At 39.5% G+C, this 17,878-nt stretch overlaps 2 protein-coding genes across 8 annotated transcripts in view; both read left to right on the top strand.

Annotated features, from left to right (window-relative positions):
* LOC138060881 (zinc finger FYVE domain-containing protein 16-like) overlaps positions 1–13,527 on the top strand; it is a 30,151-nt gene extending 16,624 nt beyond the window's left edge. For all 5 annotated transcript variants that reach the window (XM_068927534.1, XM_068927537.1, XM_068927535.1 and 2 more), the window contains 12 exons: positions 945–1,329; positions 1,847–1,969; positions 2,057–2,212; positions 2,893–3,117; positions 4,469–4,551; positions 6,796–6,900; positions 7,649–7,799; positions 8,360–8,440; positions 8,972–9,137; positions 10,029–10,134; positions 10,580–10,744; positions 11,663–13,527. In XM_068927534.1, the coding sequence (XP_068783635.1) occupies positions 945–1,329; positions 1,847–1,969; positions 2,057–2,212; positions 2,893–3,117; positions 4,469–4,551; positions 6,796–6,900; positions 7,649–7,799; positions 8,360–8,440; positions 8,972–9,137; positions 10,029–10,134; positions 10,580–10,744; positions 11,663–11,824 (1,908 nt within the window). In that variant the 3' untranslated portion in view covers positions 11,825–13,527. The remainder of the gene's footprint in view (positions 1–944; positions 1,330–1,846; positions 1,970–2,056; positions 2,213–2,892; positions 3,118–4,468; positions 4,552–6,795; positions 6,901–7,648; positions 7,800–8,359; positions 8,441–8,971; positions 9,138–10,028; positions 10,135–10,579; positions 10,745–11,662) is intronic.
* Positions 13,528–14,051: 524 nt separating this feature from the next.
* LOC138060910 (protein FAM151B-like) overlaps positions 14,052–17,878 on the top strand; it is a 20,059-nt gene continuing 16,232 nt past the window's right edge. For all 3 annotated transcript variants that reach the window (XM_068929109.1, XM_068929110.1, XM_068929108.1), the window contains exons 1-3: positions 14,052–14,110; positions 14,393–14,518; positions 16,222–16,387. In XM_068929109.1, coding sequence (XP_068785210.1) covers positions 14,092–14,110; positions 14,393–14,518; positions 16,222–16,387 — 311 coding nt within the window. In that variant the 5' untranslated portion in view covers positions 14,052–14,091. The remainder of the gene's footprint in view (positions 14,111–14,392; positions 14,519–16,221; positions 16,388–17,878) is intronic.

Here is a 17,878-nt window from a genome sequence, read left to right as displayed (position 1 = left end):
CACCATCGAGCAAATTCATGGGAAGAAGTCCTCTGAAGGCCAGTTTAGTCATGATGTTATGTTCTTGCATGTATGTTTTTAGAATGTGATTTTTTGGGGAGGTGGTTGTGGGAATTTTTTTCCTTTTTTTTTTTTTTTTTTCTTTTTTCCTCCCTTCTAGCTCATGCGTTCTCAGCAGGAGATTTGCTAGAAGCTGAGGGCTTACCAGGAGAACTTTTGTAGGGGAAGCATAGAGCTGTTAGGCTTTTTCCTGTTGCAGTGCAAAGTCTTTCCTGTTGAGATAGGACGCAAGTCTATGTGAACCTCTGGTATGAGATTTAACGTATTTGAAAGGTGGTATCTCACGACTTGGTTTGTTTGTTGATGATGATTCATATCATGACATGATTATGCTCTATTAGTTTGTTATATTGATTTCACTGAGGGAGCACCATATGTTTGACCCCAAACTCGAAATGAGTCACGCTATAAAATGGTAGACTCAGCTGCTAATACATTGTGTAAAAATAGAAATACACTTACAGTGCTGAGCTACTGATCCAAATTATGACAACTTACAATATTCAGTAGATCTGAGTGGGGGAGCTATTAGTAATGCTAAACAGATTGCTCAAGCGGTACCTGTCTTTTGTTGATTGTGTTGTGTCTGACTGTCGTATGCTAAAATGACTAATAAGCAGCTCTGATGAATTTTGTGTTATAGAACAAATTAATGATGCATCTTAATCTAAAATGGGGACTAATATGCCTTTTAAAGATAGAAAAAATGCAAGATCCAGAAGAGATCTGTGTCTGTTAAAAGGAAATACCTGTCAAAAAATTTGAGAATATTTCTTTCTCATTAAGCTTTTTATTTCTAGTATGCTAGTATAGAAGACTTAGTTTGTTGTGAGACTAGAGTGTAGACTATGCTGTTTTTCTTGGTTCCCCCCCCCCCCCCATAGGTTGCAAATCCAGAAGAAGATGACAAATTAAGTGACGTAAATCCAAAACCCAAGGAAGAAATGGATGTTATTGCAAGAATTGATGAATTATGTTGTGAATCTTCTGTTCCTTCAGATGATGGGCAACAGGCCATTCCTAGGCAAACTGAGATGATGCATAGTTATAAATCTGTAACTCCAGAACCTGAAGACTTCTCTACTCCTACAGGAGCTGAAAAGGCTAGTTCCAGCTCAGTTGATTGGACTAAAAATGATTTGCCCGTTAGTCCTTCAAGTTACAGAGCACTATGTGGTCTTGAAAACTGTGTTAGTAAAGGAGTCAGCCTTCTTCCTGATGGTGATAACCTGCCACCGCTTTTGCTTGCAGCAGGTGAAAAAGGAAAAGGTAAAATTTGGGTAAATTTTTAGTATTGTATCGCCTGATGCAAGATTTCTAAATATGAGCGTCTGTGATACCATGTGCATGGTAACACAATTTTAACTTTCGTTTGTCTGCGCTGCACATTGATTCATGTTTGATAACTGAGCCTGCGTTATTAAAGATCCATCTGTATATTAGGAAAATACTTCATCGCTTAATGCCTCATAGTTGTGCTTGTGCTCGTTGTTTGTAACTGTTACGGTACCAGAATATGGATGAGGAGACAGCCTATTATAATGAGCAAATGAACAGTAGCCCTAGTTTACACCTTTACTACAAATCCTGCTTTAGTTTATATCATCTTTTACTCTTGTGGTAAGCTTTTCATTGGTTGATCTGTAGCCATTCTAAGTTTGAGAATACCACCCCTTTAAGATAGGAAGGTGAGGCAGTCTTTCATATATGATCTGTATTTTTTTTTTTTCTTGATAGTTGGCTGACAGGTTGAGCTAAATCAGCTATTAATTTATTTATTTACTAGATCCTGTAGTGGAAGAACATCCATCTCGCCAACAGGTCACCTTGCTTCTTGCGGAAGACGGTCCTAATCCATTAAGCTTTATCCTAAATGCAAATTTCCTTGTGAATGTCAAGTTAATATCTTGTAAGTAGCACACGTTTTCTTTTCTATTAAATCAGTCGTCTTCTCGCTGTAAAACAATATCACTGTGGTATCTATCTTTAATTAAAGATTCTTCAGAAAAGTGCTGGCACTTCTCAACAAATGGACTACATGGCTTGGGTCAGGCAGAAATTATCATTCTATTGCAGTGTTTGCCAGAAGAAGAGACTTTTCCTAATGAAATATTCACATTTTTTATTGATATCTATAAGGATGTAATGAAAGGTATGTAATATTTAACTGTATGTTACAGTATCTTCTTGATGATCTTTATAGCTGGGAAATGATCTAATTTTGCTGTATTTGTTGGTATCTAATGATTGAATATCCTCTTGAATAAGCTTGCAGTATTAACTTCAGGTTCTATCTAAGCAACAGGAGAAATAGATCTTAGCAAGTTTCTCCAATTCATATACTTTTGTAAAGCTCCTGTTCGTTGGCTTTTTGTTCACCCTTTGGTTGTGTTGTGTGGGAGATTTTGGGTATAAATCCTTGAGTCTGCAGTTTAAGGCATCGGGAGCTTCATCTGTAGAAGAGCAGTGAAGTATGTAAACTTTTGATCAGCGTAACTCAAATGTTTACCGAACTGCTTCTTAGATGTAAAATGACATAGTGAAATATATTGATGTGTACCGGAATGTTGTACACCTTGGAGAAGTTTTTTAGTATTTTTTGGAAAAATCTAGTTTCATATTCAAGGTCATCGAGTTAGTAAATAAGACTATATAGGATGGATAGACTGTGGGTTTGGATGTCCACAAGACTTTCAGAAAGACTTGAGATGTAATGTATGGTTTACAGATGTATAGGACAGCTACTGGTGTTAGAGCACTTAGTATTTTTCTTCTTGATACTAACGTATTACTCTTGATATGTAAAGACTTGATCTGTCTCCCTTTAAACAGGAAGGTTAATAAGAAACATGGAAAACATTACTTTTACTGAAAACTTTCTCGGTAACAAAGACTGTGGAGGATTCCTGTTTGTTTCACCAACTTTTCAGAAACTTGATGATCTCCTTTTACCAGATAACCCTTTTCTATGTGGCATTCTCATCCATAAGTTGGAAATACCCTGGGCAAAAGTTTTTCCAATCCGTTTAATGTTGCGGTTGGGAGCAGAATATGGAGGTAAGTTTTAACACTTAAAATAGCTGTATAAATGTAAAATTACCTTTGAGAGCGTGTGTTCTGCAGGCAAGTGAGATAGTCTTGATGACTTTGAACATCTGCAGTACTCTATATTACGCTTGTGTAAGACTAAAATTTCATATGAGTATCTTAAATTCCCATGGGGAGCCACCTGTTACATTCTGTGCTGCTAGACTCTTGATTCTTTGTCAGCCTGGCTGAAGATCGGTGGGTCTAGAAACTACAACTGAGAGTAATAAACTGTCAGTGTCTGACTTCCTTACAAGAGTTTCTTCTGTAACAACAAAAGAAGTTCACTAGCCTAATTTATAACTTTGACAAATAATTTTTCTGAGTTAAGGTTACTTCTTTCAAAGTGAGGTGGACACACATACGTGTGTGTGGGTATATATGTGCACATATATATGTATGTATGAGACCAGCAGATTGGATAGGATGTAACATGGTCCAGCTGTTGCTGAGTCAGAATGGGTTTCAAAAATGCATGACACAATTTTCCTAAGTTGAGTGGGTTTTTGATAAATAAGCCTATGTTGTGTAAGTTGCAAGTCGATAAATATGCGTCACCCAGTTGTTTATGGATTTCTTACATAGCTGAGTCAATAGCAGGGTTCCACTGCGCGGGCTTCTGTCACCATGTTGGGGAAGATGGTAGCTTCTTTGTCATTCTTCTATTCCCAAGCTTCTTGTGATTTTGCAGCGTTCTGGGATCTTTTTTGATTGATCTCGCCATCCTGTCTTTGCCACATGATTTTGTTTTGTTTTCAAACAGCTTGTCCACATTGTGGTCTCTAGTCTTCTATGTTTCCCTACTTTCCCTAGTTTCTACCTGCATGCATTTCCTGTCCCAGTCGTCAGTTATTTACTTTGAAGCATGCTACTTTATATAAATCTTCTGTTCATCAGTGCTCTGTGGTACTCCACTTCGTGTTACAGCACTGACGTAGAAGCAACTGTAAACCGTTAACGGTATTCCTGTTCAAGCAATCAGTAAGCCTGGCAACCTGTCTCACAGCTGGTGACCCAAGATGTTTCCTTCGAGCTCATCTGTTGCAAGAAGCAAATAGCTGCTTGAGCATGTGAAAGCAGCAACTGTTCTCTGCCCCAAGATAGCTGCAGTAGGGTGTAACCGAGGGTGAGGAAATCATGCAGTTGGGCGAATGGGTAGGCCATGTGGGAGAACCAAATGGTAGCTCTGGTTCCTGTGGCTGTTGAGGTGTAATTTAATTAAAAAGTAGGCTGTAGCAGAACATAGAACTTGCTAATCCAAATATTTATTTCTAGAGTTGTTAGCTGGTAAACATCCTCTTTCTTTTCTTCCCCATCCCAGAATATCCGACTCCTGTAGTAAGTTTCAGAGACCGAAAGCCACTCTTCGGAGAGATAGGACACACAATTATGAATCTACTTGTTGTGAGTAAATGTCTCATTCTCTTCCCTTCCTGTTGTGATTTAGACAATGTAAAATATCCTCGCAACTCTGATATTCTTTAAACCTGTATTGGTTTAAAGAATAAAGGCAAAAATAAAGGGTTAACATTTTTATTCTTCATACTTGACTTGGAACTTTCCTAACGAATATTTGTGTGTGAATTAGGAAAGCTATACCTTTCCTGGCATTGTTTTTAGCATATTTTCTTGTAGTAGGAAGTAACTTTAAGTGAATGAGAACAATGTTGTATTGTAATTGAAGTTGGTTATAAACATCATTCTGTTAAGGGTGCCCCCCCTTTCCAAGTACTGCTGTGGTGCAGGAATTCTGTTGTTTTTCTCATCTGGCAAAGCAGATTTGACAGGCAGATACTATGGCCTAATTGTAACCATAATTACTTTGCCGCACAAGCTTAACCTTAACATGCTTAACCCGTCTGAGCTGTGTCTTATGGGAAGAGCTTTGCTTTTTGGTAAAATCATCAGATTAAATCAAGCCTGGAATTTATGCAACTCTCTGAGGAAGTTTTTCCTCAGTCAGTTGATTTGATTTAAACTTTTAGGAAGCCTGTGTTCCATACCAATCACCTTCCCCTTCTAACACTTACGTAGAAGTTATTCTTAATGCTGATGACAATGTGATAAAAATTGCTGAAATATTATGGAGAGAATTGCATGTGTTATTCAAGTGATCACTGAATCCTCCTTTAGAGGTATGCATGCATGTTTGCATTACAGCTGAGATGAAACTGCAGTCTTTGGCCCCTCTCCCATTTTTGCCAACACAGTTGTCCATTTTATTATATAGAGAATCAGTCTCTGAGTTGAGCTATCTGAAAACAAGTGAGATAGATATATAGATTTTTTTTTTCTTAAAATAACTTTAAATTTTAGTTCTATGAGCCAACTCATTGCTTGATTTGCCAAAGCACCAGTACGAATGCGAGGGAGAAGGCTGTGATGGAGACGCTTGTTTAATTGGCTTAAGCCACAGCTTCTTGCTCAGGAAGTGCTTTAATCACAGATTGTTGAAGACTGGAAGAGTAGCCTGGGGAAGACAGCTAGGCGCATAAGGCGTAATATAAAATCATTAATCTCTACTTTTTGTCACGGTTGGAAAGAGGATATTGAGCTAGATTGGACTTCAGTCAGATCTAGTATACCCGTTCTTTTAGCCTGCTGTGGAATCCCAGCTTCAGATTTTGTGGACTGTAACATTCTGCTAACAAAGAGGGCTTACGTAGCATTCTTTTTCACCTAGATTACAGAATTGCTCGCTCTCCATCATAGCTGTTTGGTGTCAGCACAAAAGAGGCAGTAGGAATATGTGCTTCCTGGCGGGACTACCCCATTTGATGCAGCAAGAATATTAATCACTGGAAACTGACTGCAAAACGGTCTCTAGATAGTGCATTTTTATCTACATTTGGTGCAAATTCTCAATTAAAGATGATGCAAAATTCAGTACCACACAGGTGACTGAGGTTGTGATAAATGATGAAAGCAAAGGGAACCTATCATGCCTATCTTAGTGTTCCTAAAACAGTACTGGTTCAACTGAAACTTGTAATAGTGAGATCTGTTCATAAATACTTTCCTTGCTACAGCTCTGCTGGTTGAAGATGCAGGTTTCCTGGCTCAGCTACTGCTTTGAGCCTTCTCTAACCTGCCTGTCCTATACAGAGCTAATAAAGGCAAATTAGGCTATTTCACACCTAAATAGTTCTGGAATGAAACAATAGGGAGATTTTGCAGAAGCGGCTGAGAATGGTGGATGATGACCTTTGTCAGGGAAAGGTATAATGAACAGTGCTCAAACACGCTGAAGAGGTAGCTGCAGGAGAAAGAATATGAGCATATAAGCTAACTGATCTGGATGCTCGCTTCCACCCTTTGCCCTTCTGTCAGAGAAGGGTGTTGAAGTGTTTTGTTATCTGAAACATCGTAATGTGACTAAAGTAGCTGTAGTCTAAATAGTCTGTGCGTACAATTGTAAATGATATTTAAAGCTACTTTGTCAGTAGTAGACTAAGATACTGATCTTTTTTTCGTCCTGTGATGTGTATATATAGGGTAAATCTTTAGCCCACCTAACGTCGCTGCTCTTTAGAAGGTTAGAGATTAATGCAAAAACTCTGCATCCTTAGATTAAATGAAATTTGTTTAAAAAATATGAGAAAATAATGCATAGAGTTCAGCCATCTGTTAACATACTTTCTGTTACAGGACCTTAGAAACTATCAATATACTTTGCATACCATAGACAACTTATTTGTTCATGTGGAAATGGGTAGAAGCTGTATTAAAATACCTCTAAGGAGATATAATGAGGTGAGTATAACTATCTTCGTTAGCTTTCTGATCCAAGCTACTTTAATCTTTATTTTTCACATAATACTTGTATACGTCTTTAACACGTTACTTGAGGAGTTTCTAGGCTGTCCACTTGATTGCAGCTCTCTGGATTACTTTGCTGTTTGAACTTTAAACTGGTGTAGGTGTTTATCTCTGGGGTGAAATTATCTGAACACACCTTTTTCTTCTTCCTGGATATATTGGAAGGTGGATATTGAGTAGGAAGTTGAGTAAAGTTGAGCTTTAGGATAACTGTTAAATAGTGAAAGAAATCAGCAGTTTGTCTGAAGTCCTCTAGAGTATACTTTCAAGGAGGACCTCTTATGCATCTCCTAAAGGTGGTGGTCTGCTTACAACTTCAAAGAAAATCATTTTTGCCGAAGTGTAGTTTTTTTATTACAGTTTACTTGCTTGCTTCAGCTCTAACAACACAACTGCATCATAAAATACATGAGGCTTAATGCATGTTTTAGCCTTACAAGAACAAAAAAATCCCCACAACCCTGGTATTCTAATGTGCAGAGGTGTTCCGACTTACTTACCTCTGTCGATTGAAATAGTATTTTTGATCATGCATAGAAATTTTTCCCTAGCTAATCCTAGCAAATCCTGATTCTTTTTTTTAATATTAGATCTTTTTTGAAAAATGTCTTGTTTCTAACACTAGAGTTCGGCAAAATAGAGATTTGTGTTAGTTTCATGACAAAAAGTTTTGTGTTGACAGGTAATGAAGGTGATAAATTCTTCTAATGAACATGTAATTAGTATTGGAGCCAGTTTTAATACTGAAGCAGATTCTCACTTAGTGTGTGTGCAGAGTAAGGATGGTATCTATCACACACAAGCGAACAGTGCAACTGGACATCCTAGGAAAGGTAAGCTGTCTAGTTTGGCTTGTAGAGAACAATCACATCTCTTGAGCAGAAATGCAAGATTTGGTTATTTAGGTTGCAAGGAAAAAAATATATTCCAGCAGTTTGGACAAAAGCACAATATTCTAGAAATAAAGTAATTTAAATGCAAAATAAAATTTTGCTAACTCTTATATAAAACACAGGTATCTCTTTAAGTGCTGTTAAGCAGAAATTAATACTTCTTTCTGTTTTCAGTTTTTTAAATCTAGTTTACATTTTCATACATCATCAGATTCCTTACCTCTTTCCAAATTTAATATTAGTGTGATTTGGGGAATATATTTATAGATGTAGACACATGATCTGTGTAACTGAGCATATAAAATATATAACGGTGAGTATCTCTGAACAACGTCTAGCAAACTGATAGCACCACGCATACAGTGAAGAGCAGTACAGTGCTTTGGGATGTTTGGAATGCAATGCAGCTGTCTGCACGGCAGTGTATCTGGGCTGTTAATTCAGAGACTACAAATTTGAGTGATATGTGGCGGTACTCATTTTATTTCTACTTTTTCTAGTCACAGGTGCAAGTTTTGTGGTGTTTAATGGAGCCTTGAAAACATCTTCAGGATTTCTAGCTAAATCCAGTATAGTTGAAGGTAAGAATTTAGCACTATGTGGTTTCTTAAAGAGTTAAATATATATGATTAGCAGACTAGTGCAAGATCTTTATTCTACTGTAAGCTAAGCTTCTCATGATTTTAGCTTTGTAGAAAACCGATTGCAAACTGATCATGCTATTCAAAATGTATGCTGATGCACCTGTTTGTTTTAATATATATTGGGTCTTAACTCTTCACTTAATTCAGTCAATCCAAGTATTTCCTTTACAGTTGCATACATCTAAAATTGTTTTCATCGCTGAATTGATGAAATGCATATTTTGATACATAAATGCCGAAAACTTCTAAGATCTTGCTCTACTGACCAGAAAAGCTTTTGTTGTAACACTTTTTCATGTAGTGTTTAATGCTGTAGTTGGGAGACGGAGTCCAAGTTAAGTCTTGTGTGCGTTTGTTAAGGAACTGTAGGAGAGAGTCCATTATCCTAGAATTTAAGCCAAGGTTGTACTAAAACTCCCTGCTGCTGCTACTGTAGATAAGTGAGAGTTTTAACTTAATTTCTTTTAGATGGACTAATGGTACAAATAACGCCAGAAACGATGGAAAGCCTGCGTCAGGCATTGAGAGACAAGAAGGACTTTAAAATAACTTGTGGCAAAATGGATGCAGGCGACACAAAAGAATATGTAGATATTTGCTGGGTGGAAAATGATGAAGAAAAAACAAACAAAGGGTAAATGTATTATGAAAGCAGAACATCTTCTAGAATTTTTTTGTTTCCAACAAAAATATCCACCTTTTATTTCAAGGAATTAATCTAAAATATTTTTATTGAAAGAAGGAATTTGATATTTAAAGCCTATAAAGCGGTGGGACAGTAAACTACCTGCAGTCCTCTAGATGTCACTAGCAAAACAATTTTGCTTGTGGTGGTCACTGAGGAATACTTTTTGCTTTGTTCTGTGTTCTGGAAGATGACAGGAAGAGGCTGTGAGCCCTCAGTTTTTTGTTGTTTTTGCTGCAGGTTCTCTGTCTAAGGCATAATCAATTTGTGTGAAGATGGAATGAATCCCTTTTAAGCTTGCTCATTATTTACAGGAGCTTGGAAGCGCACAGTACTGGCTTTTTCCACTAATTCCTTACAATGCAGCCTTCAGTCGGCAAGATGAAACGGGATGTAATACATCCTTATACCCCATGATTGGAACATTTGTTTACGTAGAGTCAAACACTAACAATGATTTAATTACCCATCACTAATTCAAAACTTGCCTCTTGCATTTTAATTAAATACATTGATTGTCAGGCTAGGGCTTGATTTGCTATACCTTTTCCTGTGGCTTCTCTGATCAATTAGAACAAACAAGGGCTTTGCCTAAGAAGGTTTCTAGTTTCTTCAGCCGGTAAGATGAGTTTTGTATTCAATAAGTGGTGTGTTTGTTTTCTATTTAGGATTATTTGTTTTTGTAGCCTCTGTATTTTCATGATGCAAATTGTATTAGATTTTTGTTATGTAACTGTCTAGTCATCCCTAAATGTTATTTAAACATTGTGCTTTAGGCTGAATAACTTGTATGAGGTAAGATGTTGGTGTAATTATTAACTATGTTATCTTCCTCTGTAGAATTTTAAGCCCAGTAGATGGAAAATCAATGGAAGGAGCTCAGAGTGAAAAAGTACTACAAGGTGGAGACTTTGAAACCGAGGGAAAAATTATGAAGTGTACTGAAGTTAGTAAATTACATTGTACCCGAGTGTTGTTTTTACCACTGTTTAGAGTAGTTTGGTACCATCTCTAGCCACGTTACCACCTAACAGATTAATTTACTTAATATGTGGCCTTACTGATATGCCAACTGTTTTCTGTAATTCTTTGATCATTTTACACCCTTTTCATTATTTTCCTTCTGAAAAGAGACTTGGTCATGTCTGTAAGTTTTGATAACTATACAAATATATAATCCAGATATTCCCATAGCCACTCAACTATTCCCATAGTCACTCAATATGTATTTTGATTGAACAGATAAAATACTGGAATACTTTGCCAGCGACCAAGCATTGGTATATATGGCTTTCTGTTTTGTATTATGTGTACATTGAAGTATTTTTCTTTTGTGTGTTTTTTTTTTTTAATATAACCAGGCTGCTGTCTTATCTCTCCTATAATTTCAGGTGTACTATTTTCAAAAGGACCATGAACTATCCAGCCCTGTTCCTCACCAGTTTGCTAAAGAGATTGCTATTGCTTGCAATACTGCTCTTTGCCCACATCTTAAAACCTTGAAAAATAGTGGAATGAATAAGATAGGCCTTAGAGTTTCCATTGACTCAGATAAGGTAATTTTTCAACTTTTATTGCAGATACCACGTTTCAACTGAAATCTTTCCTTTAAAGACTTTGGGCCCCTTTCTGAATGTTTTTAGTTTTTACCATACCCCAGATCCAGATGGAGGATGAAATTTCATGTAGAAACTGTCCAAATGACTAGTTTCTCCTGGAAGGCATAGGCTTGCTTCCTTTTCTGCCCCATTCCCTGATAGCTTGCTTACAATGTGTTACCAGTCATTCCTTCGTTCTAACTCTGGCACTCATTTGCTTCCAAGGTGAGTCAATTTAGGGAATCACAGAGAGAGTTTTCTGATTATCTGCGTTTCTTGAAGTACACAGTTTCCTGCTATTGTAGCTCCCTAAGCTAGTTCAGTAAGGGGTACATGCACCGAAGCCTGTATAGCAGAAGAGGACAGGTCTGCACAGCTGAGGACGGGAGAGAAAGCAAGGCTATCTGGTAGGTGATGCCCCTGGAAAGGACACAGAACTCGAGAGCTGAACTCAGGATCTAAATTTTCTTGCCTCTGAAGATTTTATTCTCAGTCATACTTCCTTATCTTATTTCAGAGAACCGTGTAAATCAACTTAGTTTCTAGTTTTCAGCAATATGTTTTGAAATGGAGACTCACTTAGTCTCCGAAGTGTGATGTTAGGAAGTAATCGCATCACTCCTGGACACCTATCTGAAGCAGTCTGGGATGCAGAGGGTGTGTGGCCCTATAAGCCCAAGGGGAACGTTGCGTGTTTCTCAATGGCAAACCTTATAGTGAGTGACTGATCTGGAAACCCATCCAGTGCCTAGGTTTTTAATACTGTTTTCTGTCGTTCAGTACTAGGTGAAATACTGTTTTGTGTCCAAGATACTGAACTTCTGTGTCATCTTATTAATATAAAAAAAGTATTGATGTAAACTTTTTTCCTCCTAGGTTGAGTACTTGGCAGGCTCTGGCGGTCAGCTTCTGCCACAGAACTATCTGAATGAATTGGACAGTGCTCTGATTCCTGTCATCCATGGTGGAATGTCAGATCCTACAAGTTTGCCATTGGAAATGGAGTTAATATTTTTCCTTATAGAACATCTGTTTTGATGAGGATGATGTATATTACATACGATATACTGATTTGCTAGATCTGAACGCCAAAGCTGTAATGTTACAAACACTAAAAATATCCATGTCACTAAAACTAAGTTTTGTTTTAATAGACTTTCAAACTGGGTTTTGTTTAAAAACAAACCCCAAGCTCTCTCTGGTTATTTTACCACAAAAGAATTGTGGTTTTTAGTATTTCCTGAAGTTCTGAAACTTTACACTTAATACAGTTGCAGAAGAGGGTGGGTTTTGTTACCTCTTTACACAACTGTAGCATTTACTATGCGGAGTGTAACTTTAAGCCATAGTATCTGCACTGTTGCCTCTTAACCTAAAATACATGTGTTTTAATTCTTATGGTCAGATCGAATTACATCTGAAGCACGTGCTTTGCATGTGCGAATGAGATGAACCTTGTGAAGTATACTTAGCTGGCACAAAACTGTTTTCTTGCCACTTGAGATTCAAATATGAGATCTTCGGTAGTTGACTGCAAACACCATGTGTCAGTACAGATCACAAGTGCACACCATGTGTCGTCTTGTGTATGATAAGCAAGAGGAGAAAATTTTGCAGGTATTTTTATGAAGTCTTTGTAGTTGGAGAAGTCATGACAATATTAGGATATTATGCTGGTGCTTCAGGAACATACGCTTCTAATTAATTTTTTATAGAATAACTGATTTCATTCTTGTATTTATAAGGATATAACTAACTTAAATGGATGCTATTTTTATAAATATTGGTATTTTTTCCTTTACTCTGTGTTCAAAGTCCTGATACAATTTGACCTTCCAAGGATAATTAATAAGCCCGGTTACCCTTGAAGTAATCTACATGTAGCAATAAGTTGGACAAGAATCCTGTAATATCTTTTCTGCTCCCTTCTACTACTTTTTGACACCTCTTGGGAGCCACCTTTATTTTCAGGAGAACAGATGTATTAAGTGTGAATTTTCATGAACAGACTGCTTTAGTATACCTGAGGTTCTTGTATTTTTGATATTGGGTCATTAAGATCTATTTATGTACTTGTGATGCACATGATTGGTACAGAGGTTCAGTGAACCATAATCAGGGTTTGATAACTGTCAACTGTTTACCAAGAACAGAACCAAAACAAAAATATATCCAAGATCTATACGGTTTTGAGTAAAAATGCTGGTACAATTTTATAATGAAAGACTAATCACGCTTTGATGCCTTGATTCTCATAGGGGACACTGTTTTTATATGGAAAACAAAGTTTGTAACTTAATCGACTCTGCTGTTACCTGTGCTTTGGAACACCAGTGTTAGAAGGGTTCAGGCTTCAAGATCTCAGGCTGGAGGAAACTGAGGGTGCGTTTGAGCTAATTAGTACGACTCTCTCAGAGAGAAACTGCAGTCCTGGACAAAAACTGAAGACCTTTCCATACGTATGCGCTATGAACAAAAAGTGGTTGCTTGAAATCAGTTCACAAGCAGTCAAGCAAGCAGCACTGAGAGGATGAGGATATCGCTGTTAAGTGTATTTGTAACAGAGATGTAACTAGGATGGGGTGGCTTTGCGTTACCACAGCTGCCCAATACTCTGTGGGCAAACTAGCTCTACCTGTGTTTCTTCTTAGAGGTAACCAAAGGAACAGTTGACTGTTGACCTTACCATGGTTTAACTCATTTTAAATAATGATCACTAACAAATAAAAGCGACTAAAACATTTGGCATTTTACCTCTACTGTTTACGAAAGCTTTTTTTGTTGAATGTTTCTTGGGTTTGTTTTGTTTCTGTGGCTCTTTGTTTGGACGCTTCTAACTCTGAAACCGTATGGGACTGCTAGGGGAGGGTGATGCCCGGGGCCTGGACCCCTTTCCTGACTGCTCAGGCCCCTGGGAGAGCAGCACCTAGGAGAGTGTGCTCGGGGCTGGTGAGGTGTGAGGGACATGGATAAAGGAAGGAGAGGTGGTCTTGCTTAGATGGTGGGTCAGGATTTGAATCTGCAGCAGTCGCGGCCTCAGGCCTTGAAAATAAAGAAATGGCGCTTGTTGAAGGGAGGGGTCAGTGGAGGCTGGTGGTGCCGCAAGCGGGGAGGGCTGCTCCGCGGCCGCGGCGCTCAGCGCGGCCCTTCCCCCGGGCCTGTGGGGCGCAGCCTCCCGCCGCTCTCCCGCGGGGGCTGAGCGGGGCCCGGGGCCCTGCGGCCGCCCCCCCTCCCCTCGGCGCGGCGGCGGGCAGCGGCCCCCCCCGCCATGGCGGCCGGCGGGCGGGGCGAGCGCCGCCGAGGCGATGGCGGAAGGGGCGCAGGGTAAGAGGGCGGCGGCCGCGCTGCCGGCCGGGGCCGGGGCCGGGGCCGGGGCGGGGCGGCGGGTGGGCTGGCCCGCCGGGGCCAGGCAGCGATGGCGCCGCCGCGGGTGGGGGGCTGCAGCGCACCCGGAAAGCGCCCGCCCGCCCGCGCCGGCTCTGGTGGCGGCTGGCAGCCCCCGGCCTTTGCCCGGGGGGCGCCATGTCCGCGGGGGGCTGCGCAGGTGCCGCCGCTGCCGCGCCCGGAAACGTGCTGCCTAGGGACGGTCTTGCCTTGCTGCCGCAGGAGCTTGGAGTGAAAACATACTGGATTATTTTCTGAGGTCAAACCGCATTCGAACAAGAGATGGGGCAGAAATCACGTGGTATCACGCGGCAAACCAAAAGTCGCAAATGGAAGAGGCCATCAAAAGTAAGTGTGAATACAGAGGAATCATATCTACTGTGGTGGCTGCCTTGTTGGAAATAACGTTTTCCAGTGTTTCTCTAACCCGAGTTTGTTGAGGTAGCATGGATAACTGTCCACGTGCCCAAGTATTAGACTTGAGTAGTTCAGTTTGGAGAAGGCAGCGGGCTTGAGGTCCGGACCTTCAGGTCTGGTCCGCTGTCCGAGCGACAGTCAGGGAGTTGGCGTTTAACTTACTGAGTGTCGTTCAACTTACGTGTTTAGTTAAGGACGCAAAACGTCACTGGAGTCTTTTGTCCCCGTTGAGGTCGTAAGGAATACAGGAACTTCTGCTACAGATAAAGTTATTTTCTTGTCATGGTCACACTGAGCTTAGATGGTAGTTTCCCGATACACCCGTTCCTTGGCAGCAGTGATCAGGTTTTTCCAGGTCTGACCTGTTTGTTCTCGTGGTGCGTTGGCCCTTCAGTGGTGCTGACGCTCCCGTTTGCGGATCCACTCCGGAAAAAGGAAAATGGAAGTGATGTGGTTAAAGCTCCATCCATTCATGCACCCCCTGGGTGCAGTTCAGTGCTGATGCTGCTGAAGGGGCAGCGTGCTGTGGAGCAAACGTGCATGTGAAGAAGGTACGGTAACTCCTTGAGCTGGTTTTGCTGGTGAGGCTCCCTGCAGAGCAGTAGCTGAGGTGCTGTTTGTTACCTAGAAGACAGTAGAAGACAGGTGCTTCTGCAGTAACTCCCTATAAAGGTGCTTGCCCTGGCTTTCAGGGGTTTGTCAGGGCTGTACTGCGAAGCTTGGTCCGTCTTCTCAAAGCAGTTAAGGATTCCAAGTACTTTTGGTCTTATACGGATAGATCTTCTTTGAGTTTTGTTAAAGATGGGTTTGAAATATTGAAATATCCTGGGTAATGTTTCTTGGATTTACAAGATAATGTTATTATTGCTTCCCCTTTCCTTCCTGGTCCACGATGGTTAAAGTACTTCAACTTATTAGCGGGTAGTTTATTTCGGTGAATGTTAATTTGATGTGTGTGAATATTGAGAAGACTGTAAGTTACAATTTGTTTTCTACTGATAATGTAATTATTATCTTTTAGTGGATTTTAGTCTAAGTAACTGTATATGTTTGGATTCTCTGCAAAGCTCGTAGCACTGCCCAGGTTGTCAGATGCTTCTCATTATAGGAAGCTGTTTTCAAGAACCTACAGCATTCCTAAGGTTCCCTTCATTTTCTTGTGTTCCCGCTAGTATTTTCATGGTAGAGCTTTTTTACTGGCTGACTGACTTCTTCTTTAAGTTTTGGCCCAGGTGGGTTGGTCAATCTTGAGAATGAGACAAGGGGAAAATACAATCTTTGCCAGTGTTAACGTTGATGACCTTTTCTCTAAAAGCTTGGGAATCTTACATTAAGAAGAAAAAATTGAAATTTAGCATAAGAAGAGTGAATTCGCATTTTGGATTTTCGTTTTGCTGTACCCCAAGAACCAGCTATAATTGCTTTGATAAACGCGTCTTTAAAAAGCAGCTTTCACTTGCTTGTAGATTTCTCAAGAGTTTAGTGACTGAAGCGTCCAAAGAAATGCTTTCTCTGTTGCTTCACAAACAGCCGTGTGCACTCCACGTGCGATCTTTGTGGAGCAAGCGTGCACAGTCCAACGCAGAAATAACTTTCCTTGTAATTGTGATTCTTGTGATTTTTTAAATAAACAGGTGCTGTTCACATGGTAGAAGCGGATATTCTTCTTCGTGATGACAAGGGAGGAAATGGTGACCCTGTCATGGCTCACCCCCCAGAAACAGATAGTGACAACACATTGCAGGAATGGCTAAAAGAGATTGTAAAGACAAACAAAGGCATCAAGCTGGATTTTAAGAGGTATGTTTAAAAAGAAAAACAAAGATTTGTGTATACTTTACATGCTTGCTAATTAACTGTTTTACTGGTTGTGCTAATTATTTGCTGGTGCCAGTAGAGCAAATTTTTTTTTTAATGTGCAATTTAATATAATATACTTACTGAACAGAACATACACTGAAATATAATTGATGTTATTGAATTCATTATGAGAATAAATGTTTATTTTTAGTTCTAAGCAGTATTATTGGGTGAATTATTTTTCACCAGAAGAGTATTTTTGACTCATATTTTACTTATCATGGATGAAGTGAAGCTGTTGGTTCTAAAGCTTTAAAGTGTTTTGAACTACAAATAATGATTTCATATTTAATGAACTATATAGCTGTTAACTATTATAGGAAGAGTTAATTTTAGTTACATATATTTCTGATATCTCATGCTTTTCATTCAGTGTTTTGTTCAGTTTTGCCTGTGACTTTGCCCAGCAGTAATTACTTAAACTTTTTTTTGTCAGGCCAAGTGTATCGCAGACTGAATTATTTAAGTGATTTGGCCAGACTAGTTCAGCAGGCTCTGTAATTGAATTTGGAAAAAAAATAGATTATTTGCACGTGCTGAACATTTCTTAATATTTCTTTCAGTGAGATGCACCAGTGACTCCCTTTTAAGGAGAAGGGGCTTTAAATTTAGTAGAAATGGCTTTCTCAATCAGGAATAGTTTGAAAGCTTATGTAATAAGAAGTGGATCTACTTTTTAGGGTTTTTTTTTTCCCCTTCTAAATGGAGTTGAGCAGTGTCCAGGATGGAGAGAGAAGGCGTGGACAGTTTGTCCCAGAAAAGTTCATGCAGAACTCGGAGAACCGAGAGAACTCAGAAGTCTGTTCGTGCAGAGTTCAGAGAAGTTACACATCTGCAGAGAAAAACAGCTGTTACAACACAGCAGCTTTCCATACAGCTAGCTTTAAGAGTTATATGAAGAGACTTCTGTTTGATAATTCAACAGTTACCATCAGTAGCAATTCAGTTTTAGTTAGGATACATCTAGAAACCTTTTCCACAAACTGCTCTCTGGATTAGGGTTTCCTTGTGTTCTCACATCTTGCAGCGAAGGGTCTTGCCCACATCCTTCCATCTAGTAGAAAGTGAGCTCCTTCCTAGGACCCACACAAGGATTAATAATCAGCAGATGTGCTTAGAAGTTTTCTGTCAAAACTCCCTTTTTTACAAATCCAAATTTTTTTTATTGGAAATAAAATTTGCCTTGAGCAAAGTTTTTTTTTTTTTTTGTGGAAACTGAAATGATAGTGCCTATCTGGAAAGCTTGTTTCAGTTTTCTTTTCTGCTTGCACAAAGAAATTGGAAAAGACAACCTTAGAGCTAGGAAACTGGAGAGTTGCTCCCAGGCTGCAAGGGGAGCAGGAGCCCCTGGGTCTCCTCTGCCTGGCAGTGTGCAGGTCTCTGCCGCAGTCACCCAGGTTTCTCAATGTCATTTGCTCCCATGGGAGGGGA

This window comes from Struthio camelus, chromosome Z (genome assembly GCF_040807025.1).
Source record: "Struthio camelus isolate bStrCam1 chromosome Z, bStrCam1.hap1, whole genome shotgun sequence".
Lineage (NCBI taxonomy): Eukaryota > Metazoa > Chordata > Aves > Struthioniformes > Struthionidae > Struthio > Struthio camelus.
Note: the sequence above shows the minus strand (reverse complement) of the source record. Positions and strands in the feature narration are given on the sequence as shown.